Here is a 12,664-nt window from a genome sequence, read left to right on the forward strand (position 1 = left end):
AAACAATTGAAATAACTTTATTAACATCTATGTTTTTTTGCCAATCTTAGGAAGGACAGACTCCTCTCCACGTCGCTGCCAAAAACGACCACTCGGAAGTGGTAAAGCTGTTCTTGAAGCATCAGCCGGAGCTAGTGACGTCCGCCAACATGGACGGCTTGACGTGCGCCCATATTGCAGCCTCTAAGGGCAGCGTGGCGGTCATCAAAGAGCTGCTCAAATCTAACCACAGTGGGGTGACCACAGCCCGCAGCAAGGTGGGGACAATCTACAATACATAACCAGTGTTTAATGAGTGGTCTCAAGGTGAGATGAATTGTGGAAAAATAGTCATAGATTAAATTGTTTCTAACCTATCTACTTTTGTGCTGGAGATTTCATGAATACATTGTGTCTGAAGGAAAGATAAGCAAAAAATTGCTGAAACCGCCCCTGAATCTGGTTTTGCCAAGGGGCAAATTCATTCATTTTTTGGGAGAAGAAATTGTGGGACAGATAATATAATAATGCCACTTCAATGCATGCTAAGTGCTCCTAGCAGACTTACTTACACATTTATAGGAGTTTGGTAAAATTCAGCAACAGGACTATTATTATGCTTTTATTTCTTTTATAAAAAAATTTGTTTAGTGTGAAAAGAGCACAATTTTTAAAAAATGTTTTTATACTTGCGGTTCCAGACTACTGACTCCACCCCCCTGCACTTGGCGGCAGCGGGGGGACACGCAGAGGTGGTAAAGGTCTTGTTGGAAACTGGTGCGTCCGCAGCTGATGAGGACGGGGTAAATTCAATTCAGGTGTTATAAAATAATATATAGTTTATATAGTTTGCGTTAGTAAGAACATGAGAAAGTGTGTTGGCATAAGAGGGGAGAGTGATTATTATATAGAGCACCTGTATCCTGGTTATCAGATCATAAAACAAGGACTCGTTTTCCACTTGACTCACATATTTGTTCCCCAGTCACCAACCTAACTGAGGACAAACTAAGGATTGTACTTTTATGTCATTCTAGTAACACTCCCCATCACATATTGATTTACCTTACACCTAACGCTCAAATTCCTCATCCTAACCTACCTGTCCTCCTAAATCTCCTTTCTTATCGTTACCAAACATTATCCATGTATAAGTCCCCCTCCTCCTACTGCTCTCCTGACTCATACACCAGTGTCCTTCCTCCTAACCCTTTTCGTACCCATCATTAGTTATTCTTCATTCTAATGCGCCACTTACCAATCAGGGTTATCCTTCCTCCAAACTATCCCATTACCCTTCTCTTATTTCCCTTCCTCCTAACTCCCTATCCTAACTTACTCTTCTTCCTAACACCTCCCTTACCCATCCTAACTTACCCTTCTGCCTGATTCTCCCCTTACCCTTCCTAACCTACCCTTCTTCTTAACACCTCCATTACCAATCCTTACTTGCCTTTCTGCCTGATTCTCCCCTTACCCATCCCACCTTACCCTTTTTCCTAACACCACCCTTACCCATCCTTACTTACCCTTCTGCCTGATTGTCCCCTTACCCTCCCTACCTTATCCTTTTTCCTAACACCTCCCTTACCCATCCCTTTTTACCAATCTACCTGATTCTCCCCTTACCCATCCTACCTTACCCTTCTTCCTAACACATCCCTTACCCATCCTTATTTACCCTCCTGTCTGATTCTTGCCTTACCCATCCTAACCTACCCTTCTTCCTAACACTTCCCTTACCCATCCTTACTTACCCATCTGCCTGATTCTCCCCTTACCCATTCTACCTTACCCTACTTTCTAACACCTCTCTTACCCATCCTTACCTACCCAGACAAAATAAATGCAGACATGCCAACAGAGGGAGGGCACAGATCATAGGAGAGCTCACATTGTAATTGTAAGTGGGCACAGTTGAAACAATAGGAGTGAGGGGTATTAGGATCTCACTGATAATTAGATAGTTAAGTATTTCTCCAGTAAATTCATCGATTTATTTTATGGAACATTTTCACTTGGAGTGTGTTAGATTGTTGTTGTTGTACCATTGTATCACTATCCGCATTAGCTCCAGTCTCTGATCTGCGTCTTGCAGGAAGGGATGTCTGCCATCCACCTAGCAGCTAAGAATGGGCACATCAACGTTCTGGATGCATTGAAGGGCAGCGTCTCGTTACATGTTACAAGCACCAAGGTAACGTCTCCTCAAGGTGATTCTGGTTAAATTCCTTCCAGGCCTGAAATATTTAGCTCAACTGAAAGCAGAGATAAGTATGGAGAAATGGAAGTCGATCTAGTGATGTAAAATATATATATATATATATATATATATATATATATATATATCAATGAAAAATAAACGCTTGATCATCCTACATTACCTTCTAAGTCAAATGTATCAGTTCTAACACTGCGCTGAACTAACAATAAACCAGTTCACGGTATATAACGTAATTATCCACATATATATATACTTCTAGTGATTCACAGTCATGTAACATTTTATTATTTTTTCTTAAAATTTAGCAAATTGCAGAAGTCTTCAAAAGTCAAAACACTGCTGCGCCAACATTCCTATAAAACGTTCTGTCCCCCCAGTACTCTGCAGTATCGCCGGATGGAAGAGTTTTATATTTATTGAGCTGGACTGGGAGTATTCTGTTCTTCTGTCCATTTTGAGGAAGCCAAATGAACGTGTTTGTTTGCAACTTGTGTCTGATCAAAATATTATTTTCAATATCTGAATTATTATTCAGTCCTTTTCTATCTGTTAAATGACGCTGTTCTCATAACATACAAATCACCGTTGGTTACATGTGAGCGAGGCTTCATGTCATTAGAGCAATGTAGTGTGAGAATAAATATTTACCATTAACACGTAATGTTACTTCTATTCCCAGACCGGTTTCACCGCTCTTCATGTGGCCGCGCAGTTCGGCCAATTGGATGTTGTCAGAGACATCTTAACTAAGGTGCCGGTCACGACGCACAGCGAGCCTCCAAAATCCACCGCTGACGTGTTACACGTGAAAGAGCATGACAGAGAGGTAAGAGCATACTTCCCAACTTTTCCTCATTGGCTTCAGGGAGATCCTGGGGGAGGTGGGCGTGCGGAGGTGGAGCTTGATGAATCGCATCATTTGCGTCATTAAGCCCCCCCCCCCCCCCCCCCCCCGTTACTTATCTATTGCGGGGGCGAGAACCGGGAGGTTGACCTGCTCTCATGGGAGCCTGGGAGGTCTCCCAGAAATGCGGGAATCTCCTGGACATTTTGGGAGAGTAGGCAACTATGCGTTAAAGAAAAGCAGCTAATGAATCTCTACAGACTGAAGTGTCTTTTACATTTCTGTCTCCATTACTGAAGTCATGTTGTCTTACCTGTCAGTCTTTGATTAAATATTGGTCTCCATGAAAATGGCCACCTCCATAGGCATCAATACATGGACATAGGACACAATTTCTGAACGGTGTCATCATGCCACAGATGGCGAAGCCAACCACGTCTTGTAACTGGCTCAGCATCAGGGAGAATGCCAGACTCTTCAGGGAGTGAGGGAGATCACCCCTAGTTCAGGGAGTCTCCCTGACTTTCAGGGAGAGTTGGCAAGTATGGGTAAGACCAGGATGAGCGAAAAAAAAAGCTTACTTCTTTCTAAAGAAAGACACAACTGTTCATTTGAGGAGGTTCCAACATGGCTGAATATTTATACATTCAGGTATAACAGTGTATAAATGGCAATGTTATGGAAATACTATAATATACCTCTTTAGTTTATATGGATAGACAAATAAATCGGGCAACTCTCCTCTAGGGGAATTTTTGGATGTTACCTCTTTTGTTGAGGGTTCAGCATAGTCATTACTTCTTGCATTACCATTTGATTTATAGGAGGAGATTCAACTGCCGGAGACGTGGGGCGCAAACACCGCGCTGCGCACATTGCTGGCAATTGTGGTGGGAATCTCTGCTTATCAGTACTCGCGCCTCTATGGGGTGCGAGGAAGAATTAGCGGAGGTTACAGACATAAGATCGGCACAAGGCGTCTCCATGGGCATTCCTGAGACAGATCGCGCTTAATTCGATCTCCCCCATAACATCATTTCTAACCAGGAGTTTTCATCTCATTTATTTATATTTATAAAAAAAACAAGTTTGTTAACCTTTAGTTACAATGTAGGACAATAAAATTGAAATTTTGCGGTCAAGTTGCTCCCTGTACGCACTTCGGAGCAGCCTCCATAAAGTAAAGTTGCACCAAAACGAGGTGCCGAGCAGACCTACGCCATGCTTCTGTAGGAACACCTTCACTCTTAAAAGTGGGGGTGTGGCCCATAGCAACCAATCAGATTCTAGCTATTATTTATCTAGTACATTCTAGTAAATGATAGCTAGAATCTGATTGGTTGCTGTCACAGCTCCCACTGGATTCCTAGATAAACCTTTAAAACAGGACTTGAGAGCTGTCTTCAACTATGGCAGCCGCCTTTCCCATATAGAGCGATGTTCTCACAGGTAGTCTGATGTATCTTAGGTTTAGTGCTTACTTTCAATACATTTTACTTATTTAATTTCCATTTCTATGTTGCTAAACAGCTTCTCCTCCAGAATAAATCCGCCTTGTTTTAATTTCATCTCCTGCAGTCGGGTTACACACCGTTGCATTTGGCTTCTCAGTTCGGCCACGAAAGTCTTGTACGGCTCCTGTTAAACTACCCAGGAGTCCAGGCAGATGCTGCCACCAGTCGGCAGGTAACAGTTTTAATGTTGTTATTCTCAATGTTTTGTTTTAATGAATCTTTTACAAATCAGAACCTTAAAAGAGAATACTCTTCCCTACTTTAGTTGTTAAATACAGAGGGCCTCATTTACTGAGGGCCATGCAAAATACGATTGCTTTGTACCGATGCACCGAGATGGCCTGCCCTGTGTATGTCAAGGAGCATGCCTACTCTGTGCTCCATAGATGCCTTCGCAAGCTACAAGGCTGCCCAGGATTTTGGAGAGGCCGAAAAATGTGAAGAGGTGCATTTTTTTTTTTTTGCACTGGGCAAGTGCGCCTAGAAATTATTATTATTATTATCATTTATTTGTTAGGCGCCACAGGGTTTCCGCAGCGCCGGACATAGTACAAACAGTAGACCATACAGGGTGACATAGTACAGAACAATAAACACAAAGTACCAATACTTCAGAAACTCCGGGCAGACATATGGGGTAAAGACGGAGCAGAAGAACAGGTATGGAGACAGGAGGGGAGAGGGGCCCTGCTCATACGAGCTTAAATCCTAAGGGAGGTTGAACAAAACAGGCACAAAAGGGAGCCATCGAAGTTGAGGGGAGAGAAAAGAGGGGCTAGGGGAGAGAGGGGAGAACGAGCGGAGGAGGTTATGGGTGGTTTTGTAGGTTTTGAGGAACAGTTGAGTTTTAAGAGCACGTTTGAAGGAGCACAGATTAGGAGAGAGACGGATGGAGCGAGGGAGGTCGTTCCAGTGCAGGGGGGCAGCTCGGGAGAAGTCTTGGATTCTGGAGTGGGAAGAGGTAATCAGAGTGGAGGAGAGGCAGCGATCATTAGTTGAGCGCAGGGAGCGGGCAGGAGTGTGAATGGTGAGGAGGTTAAAGATATAGGGGGCAGTACACTGGGAGAGAGCTTTGTAAGTGGTGGTAAGGGGTTTGAAAATGATCCTGTAGCGGAAGGGGAGCCAGTGTAAGGCATGGCAGAGAGGGGAGGCAGAGGATGAGCGGCATGAGAGAAAGATGAGTCGGGCAGCCACGTTGAGAACAGAACGGAAGGCGGCGAGAAAATGTGATTTTCCGCAGAAGTGCAAGTGGATGGTGCAAAATACTTCTTATTAGAATTATAGGTCAGGACATGATCTCACCCAACTCAGAGCTGGTGCAAAATACAAGTCCTTTTGTAGTGTGGAAATAGCCATGAGCCTTACGGCGCAGCCAAGACTAGGTGCAGCGATCTGTCTACACCATGCTTAGCAAAGAGCCCCATTGGACCAAGTCCTCCCATGTTGGCAAACAGCTCCGTCTTGCTCCCCAATCAATCCTCTTTAACAAAAATTTGGGTTTCGCCAATTTTATTTCTAGATATATACGGTTATATAAGAAATCAATATTTTGGAACTAATATTAAAAAAAAAAAATTAACATACTTATTTTAAAACTCTTTGTGATGGGCAAATATGTCATGAAAATAAGCAATGGATAATATACAGTATATAGTCTATTCTCTATTCACAGATGTTTAGTAAATCTAAGTGAATGATCAATTCAGATTGAGGTGTTCACACCGTGACATGCTTAGTGGTGTCATAGCACATTTACAGGGTTTTGTCATCCTTTACTTTCATCATCATCACCATTTATTTATATAGCGCCACTACTTCCGCAGCGCTGTACAGAGAACTCATTCACATCAGTCCCTGCCCCATTGGGGCTTACAGTCTAAATGTCCTACTTTGTGAGCCTTTTGTTCCATGTAAGCAGCCTGTTATGATGCCAGAAAGTAAAAACTGAGCATGATCGAAAGCTCGACCATTGCATTGATCCTCAGAACTGTGTATATAAAAATTAAAAGTTTTTGAGTTTATTCCTTGATGTACTCCTCTTTCTCATACTATGCACCTGTGTCCATAGGGTTCAACGCCCATTCACCTGGCGGCCAAGAGCGGCCACACAGCTGTTGTCGGCCTTCTCCTTAGCAAATCAACATCACAGCTGCACGTGAAGGACAGCAGAGGACGGACCTGCCTCCATTTGGCGGCCGCCAATGGTCACAATGACATGATGAGAACCTTGATTGGGCAAGGGGCTGAAATCAATGTTATTGACAAGGTGATCTTCTTTCAGTAGGCTTTGTACGATGAATGAACAGCGGAGATGTAGGAATGAATGGAGAAAGTCAGAGTTCAGTTTGGTGGTGGAGACAAGCAGGAATGGGGAAAGTCAGAGCTGAGTTTGGTGAGGGAGACAAGCAGGAATGGAGAAAGTCGGAGCTGAGAATGGTGGAGAAGACCAGCAGGAATCGAGAAAGTCAGAGTTGAGTTTAGTCTAGGAGACAAGCAGGAATGGGGAAAGTCAGAGTTGAGTTTGGTGGGGGAGACAAGCAGGAATGGGGAAAGTCAGAGTTGAGTTTGGTGGGAGAGACAAGCAGGAATGGGGAAAGTCAGAGTTGAGTTTGGTGAGGGAGACAAGCAGGAATGGGGAAAGTCAGAGCTGAGTTTGGTGGGGGAGACAAGCAGGAATGGAGAAAGTCGGAGCTGAGAATGGTGGAGAAGACCAGCAGGAATCGAGAAAGTCAGAGTTGAGTTTAGTCTAGGAGACAAGCAGGAATGGGGAAAGTCAGAGTTGAGTTTGGTGGGGGAGACAAGCAGGAATGGGGAAAGTCAGAGTTGAGTTTGGTGGGGGAGACAAGCAGGAATGGGGAAAGTCAGAGTTGAGTTTGGTGAGGGAGACAAGCAGGAATGGAGAAAGTCGGAGCTGAGATTGGTGGAGAAGACCAGCAGGAATGGAGACAGTCAGAGGTGAGTTTAGTCTAGGAGACAAGCAGGAATGGAGACAGTCAGAGGTGAGTTTAGTTTAGGAGACAAGCAGGAATGGGGAAAGTCAGAGTTAAGTTTGGTGGGGGAGACAAGCAGGAATGGGGAAAGTCAGAGTTGAGTTTGGTGGGGGAGACAAGCAGGAATGGGGAAAGTCAGAGTTGAGTTTGGTGGGGGAGACAAGCAGGAATGGGGAAAGTCAGAGTTGAGTTTGGTGGGGGAGACAAGCAGGAATGGGGAAAGTCAGAGTTGAGTTTGGTGGGGGAGACAAGCAGGAATGGAGAAAGTCGGAGCTGAGATTGGTGGAGAAGACCAGCAGGAATGGAGACAGTCAGAGGTGAGTTTAGTCTAGGAGACAAGCAGGAATGGGGAAAGTCAGAGTTGAGTTTGGTGGGGGAGACAAGCAGGAATGGGGAAAGTCAGAGTTGAGTTTGGTGGGGGAGACAAGCAGGAATGGGGAAAGTCAGAGTTGAGTTTGGTGGGGGAGACAAGCAGGAATGGGGAAAGTCAGAGTTGAGTTTGGTGGGGGAGACAAGCAGGAATGGGGAAAGTCAGAGTTGAGTTTGGTGGGGGAGACAAGCAGGAATGGAGAAAGTCGGAGCTGAGATTGGTGGAGAAGACCAGCAGGAATGGAGACAGTCAGAGGTGAGTTTAGTCTAGGAGACAAGCAGGAATGGGGAAAGTCAGAGTTAAGTTTGGTGGGGGAGACAAGCAGGAATGGGGAAAGTCAGAGTTGAGTTTGGTGGGGGAGACAAGCAGGAATGGGGAAAGTCAGAGTTGAGTTTGGTGAGGGAGACAAGCAGGAATGGGGAAAGTCAGAGGTGAGTTTAGTCTAGGAGACAAGCAGGAATGGGGAAAGTCAGAGTTAAGTTTGGTGGGGGAGACAAGCAGGAATGGGGAAAGTCAGAGTTGAGTTTGGTGGGGGAGACAAGCAGGAATGGGGAAAGTCAGAGTTGAGTTTGGTGGGGGAGACAAGCAGGAATGGGGAAAGTCAGAGTTAGGATGGCAGCATCCTAGTTCATGTAGTTCCTTGTTTGTCCTTTGTGTTATTCATTTACAGATTTACACTTTTCTGAGTTCTCTGCCTGGTCCACACTTCACAAACACATTTCAGATACAGGGTGATTAGAAGCTCATACTTTGATCGACTTTATGAAGAATTTTAGCCCTATAGATCTTGTGGTTGACGTGACTGGGTGTCTGTCTGTCTTGTGAACAGAATGGGTGGTGTCCTCTCCACTTCGCTGCAAAGTCTGGATTTATAGACACTGTCCGCTTCCTTGTTGAATGTGGTGCTAACCCCATCCTGGAGTGTAACGATGGAAAGACGGCGATCCAGTACGCCGCTGGGGACAACCATCAAGAGGTGGTGAGCTTTCTACTGAGGAAAACCCACAACACCCTCAAACTTACAGAGGACAGGAAGGTAAGTAACAGCTTCTATTGGCAAAAATTCTACACAAGGTGATATTTTGATAAATTTGATGTTTGAATTTATTGATGAGCACTTTATGATTCTCTATGAGGGACCACAGAACTGGAAAATTTCCAGACCAACTGGTGGGGAAGGGGGGTTCTAAATGAGTGTTCACTGTTAAATACATTGTTATTTTATAGTTATTTTCTTAACGCAATGAGGTATTTTCTATAAAGAGGTATAGTATATAAGATTTACCATTTTATAAAGCTCATTTACGAGAGTGCAAAAGCTCAATGCAAATTATTATTATTATATTCTACTGCGTCACAGATTATGTAGCGCCAGACAATCATGATACATATAAGGCATAACTAACACAGTAAGCAAGATCACAAATACATGACACCAGATACACATATGTAGCATAAGTGAATGTGAAGATAAAACTGTAGGGACACAGAATGTAGCATAGATATGACTAGAAAATATGAGGGAGAAGGACAAACATGAGAAAATAGGTAGAGAGGACTGTGAGAGCTTACATTCTAGAGGGAGGGGTGGTGAGAGACAGTGGGAGCAACTGGGATAAAATGAAGATGGTGGCCCAAAGCAAAGAGGTTGTGTACAGTATGGCCAAAAATTTAACCGCGTTCCCTACTTACATGCAAAAACAAGATGTCATTTTCTGGGACAAGATTATTTAAATGAGATTAAAGGGGGGAGAGTAGATTTCAGGTTGGGTTCTCTATTTACAGCCTTTTCTCCCCACAAAAGGACTTGATTTTTGAGGTGCTGAAAATCGAGTCTTCTCCTGTACTTTCCATGGAACATCCAGTTCAAACATACTCACAACAATGACAGACGTTATTAAGACCGTTCCCGATGTCCCCTCTCTATCCTGTTTGAATCAGAACCTAAATGAACCTAAACAGCATTATTTTAGGACAAAAACTGCCAAGTTTAAATTAATGACGGAGGTGGTTCTAAACTGTTAGTAAGATAGACTTTAAAAAGTTGTTTTCAGTATAATTACTCTGCACTTTATCTGGGGGATTCACAACGCTTGGTGCAGGTTCGTTTTCTATTGGAGATTCCACCCTGAAATGCGGTTGGCTGTCATGAAGATGCGCTTGCGCCAATAGTGGCACAGCGCAGGTCCGCATATTTCACAGTTTGTTTTATCACATTACATAAAATCAGATTTAAATTGTGCACAGTTTCGCAGTTATTTTTATAGAAACCCTTTCCTATGAGTTAAAATAAGTGCATTACAAATTGTCGCTATAAATTTTGATGATACCAAACTAACTTTAATACATTTAGGAACGTAAAGATGCCCAGTTTATGTGTCAGAACTAACTTTTGCACGCCTATGTCTCCCAGTCTGCATATTACGATACGCGCAACCTTAAATTTAGCTGTAGATGCATCTGAAGTGAAGATGCGACAATCATCATCATCAACATAAACTTTATGTATGTCCAAAATTTATGGCTTGTCGCTAACGTATTTCAAGGTCTGTGTAACTCAACATAAGACGCATCTCGTAAAAGTGTGCCCCTACTCTGCTGTACTTGTTAACACCTCTGGAGGAGCCACAAGTGCAAAATCTGTGCAACTCTAAATACTGACACAAGCCGTGACGCGCAGTGCGTTAATTTTGCACTAAGTTGCATCTTTGCTGATGCACATAAACCACAGCTGTAAGTCAGGCCCCTTGTCTGCTATGAAGGTCTGTATGTTGAGATACTGAGTATAATGCACTCATTTAGACTTATGTTATGTTGTTCGTTTTGCAGTTTGTTTTTGATCTAATGGTTTGTGGAAAGCTGAACAACAACAGGATCTTAGAAGAATATGTCCTGAATTCTAATGGTCCCCTGGACACCGCGGTGAAGCTTTCCAGAGCGTTTAACATCACTGCCTTTAAAGAGAAAGAGAGGGCGGTCGACCTGCAGAATGCCGCCAAGTACAGTGAAACGATGGCCACGGAACTCCTGACCATAGCATCTGGGAGTAAGAATGCAGGGTACATCCTCAGGGCTGTAGATCACCGGGGGTCCACCATACTGGACTGTTTGATTGAGTGTGAACAGAAAGATGTTGTTGCACACCCAGCTGTTCAGAAGTACTTGACTGAGGTCTGGTACGGAAACCTGGACTGGGCCACCTGGAAGCTGGTGCTTCTCTTTTTTACATTTTTAGCGTGCCCCCCGGTGTGGCTCGTGTTTTCTCTACCTCTCAAGCATCGGTTTAACAGAATCCCTATCATGAAGTTTATGAGTTATTTGGCATCTCACATATTCTTGCTCGTACTCTTCATCCTGACCATTGTTTACCCTCCGTTGAGCCCCATTTTTGAAGGACGCATGATCCCCTCTTGGAATGAACTGCTCTTGCTAGCTTGGTTGTTGGGTGCTTTGGTTTCCGAGCTCACCCACCATGGAGAGCGAGCAGGTCTTGCCTGGATACGAGTATTCATTTTGGGATTTTCCACCGTTGCCTTCGTCTGCCACTTACTCGCGTTTTTGTTTACAGACATAGACCGACTGCACTGCCTTTTCGCCAGGAACATTTTTCTTGGCGTTGCAATGACTCTCTCGTTCATCCAGTTCTTGGAGTTCCTCACCTTCCACCATCTCTTCGGACCGTGGGCGATCATCATCCGAGATCTGATCAAGGACCTGACCAAGTTTGCTGTAATTCTTGCCCTGTTTCACGTCGCCTTCACGATGCAGCTGTCTGCTGTCTATCAGCCTGTATATCCGGAACCCATCGCTAATCAGTCATATAATGGAACTGGGGCGCATAGAACGGAGCCCAATATTCAGGATCCCATTGACATCACTGTCCTCTTGTTCTTCTCTTTGTTTGGTCTGGTGGAACCCGACTGTCTCCCATCCCTCAGCAGGACACCGCAGTTCACCTTCATTATCATCCGCTTCGTGTTTGGTGTTTACCTGGTTGTCACATTAATCGTCCTGATCAATCTGTTGATTGCAATGATGAGCGACACGTACCAGAGGATACAAGCGCAGTCGGACACAGAATGGAAATTTGGGAGAGCCACTTTAATAAGGGATATGACCAGAAAGCCAGGAACCCCTTCTCCCTTTAACCTTTTCACAAACCTGTTTTACTACATCAAGCTCCTCTGCAAGCATAAAGGTACGGTCTACAATTTGTATGATCCATATTTTAAAAACCGATAAGGTCATAGTTAAAATACAATGAATTAACCTATGTTTTACCCATGTCAAGAAGCATCTTTGGGCTCTGACTTGTTGCATCTGTCATTTGTCCTTCAGAAACAGGTCCCGCCCACTTGCCACAGTGTTGCATTTATATATATGTATTATCATTTATTTAAATAGCGCCAACATAAAAGGCGGCTCTGTACAGAATAATCATTTACATCAGTCCCTGTCCCATTGGAGCTTACAGTCTAAATTCCCTACCACACACACACACACACACTAGTGTCAATTTTTGTCAGCATTCAATTAACCTACAGGTATGTTGTTTATTTTGGATTGTGGGAGGAAACTGAAGCACTCAAAGGAATCTCATGCAATCACAGGTAGAACATACAAACACCACACAGAGAAGGACCTTGGTTGGAAACACACCTATGGCCCTGGCGCTATGAGGCAGCAATGCTAACCACTGATAGAATGCATACCTGCCACTGAAGTCAAAAAACACTTGAGAGT

The 12,664-nt window shown here is 43.9% G+C and overlaps 1 protein-coding gene across 1 annotated transcript in view; it reads left to right on the forward strand.

Moving 5' to 3' along the window:
• LOC142158058 (uncharacterized) overlaps positions 1-12,664 on the forward strand; it is a 72,845-nt gene that overhangs the window by 47,413 nt on the left and 12,768 nt on the right. The window contains exons 18-25 of the mRNA XM_075211657.1: positions 51-257; positions 681-782; positions 2,078-2,176; positions 2,883-3,029; positions 4,626-4,733; positions 6,630-6,827; positions 8,751-8,957; positions 10,751-12,119. Coding sequence (XP_075067758.1) covers positions 51-257; positions 681-782; positions 2,078-2,176; positions 2,883-3,029; positions 4,626-4,733; positions 6,630-6,827; positions 8,751-8,957; positions 10,751-12,119 — 2,437 coding nt within the window. The remainder of the gene's footprint in view (positions 1-50; positions 258-680; positions 783-2,077; positions 2,177-2,882; positions 3,030-4,625; positions 4,734-6,629; positions 6,828-8,750; positions 8,958-10,750; positions 12,120-12,664) is intronic.

The sequence above is a fragment of the Mixophyes fleayi genome, chromosome 5 (genome assembly GCF_038048845.1).
Source record: "Mixophyes fleayi isolate aMixFle1 chromosome 5, aMixFle1.hap1, whole genome shotgun sequence".
Taxonomy (NCBI): domain Eukaryota; kingdom Metazoa; phylum Chordata; class Amphibia; order Anura; family Limnodynastidae; genus Mixophyes; species Mixophyes fleayi.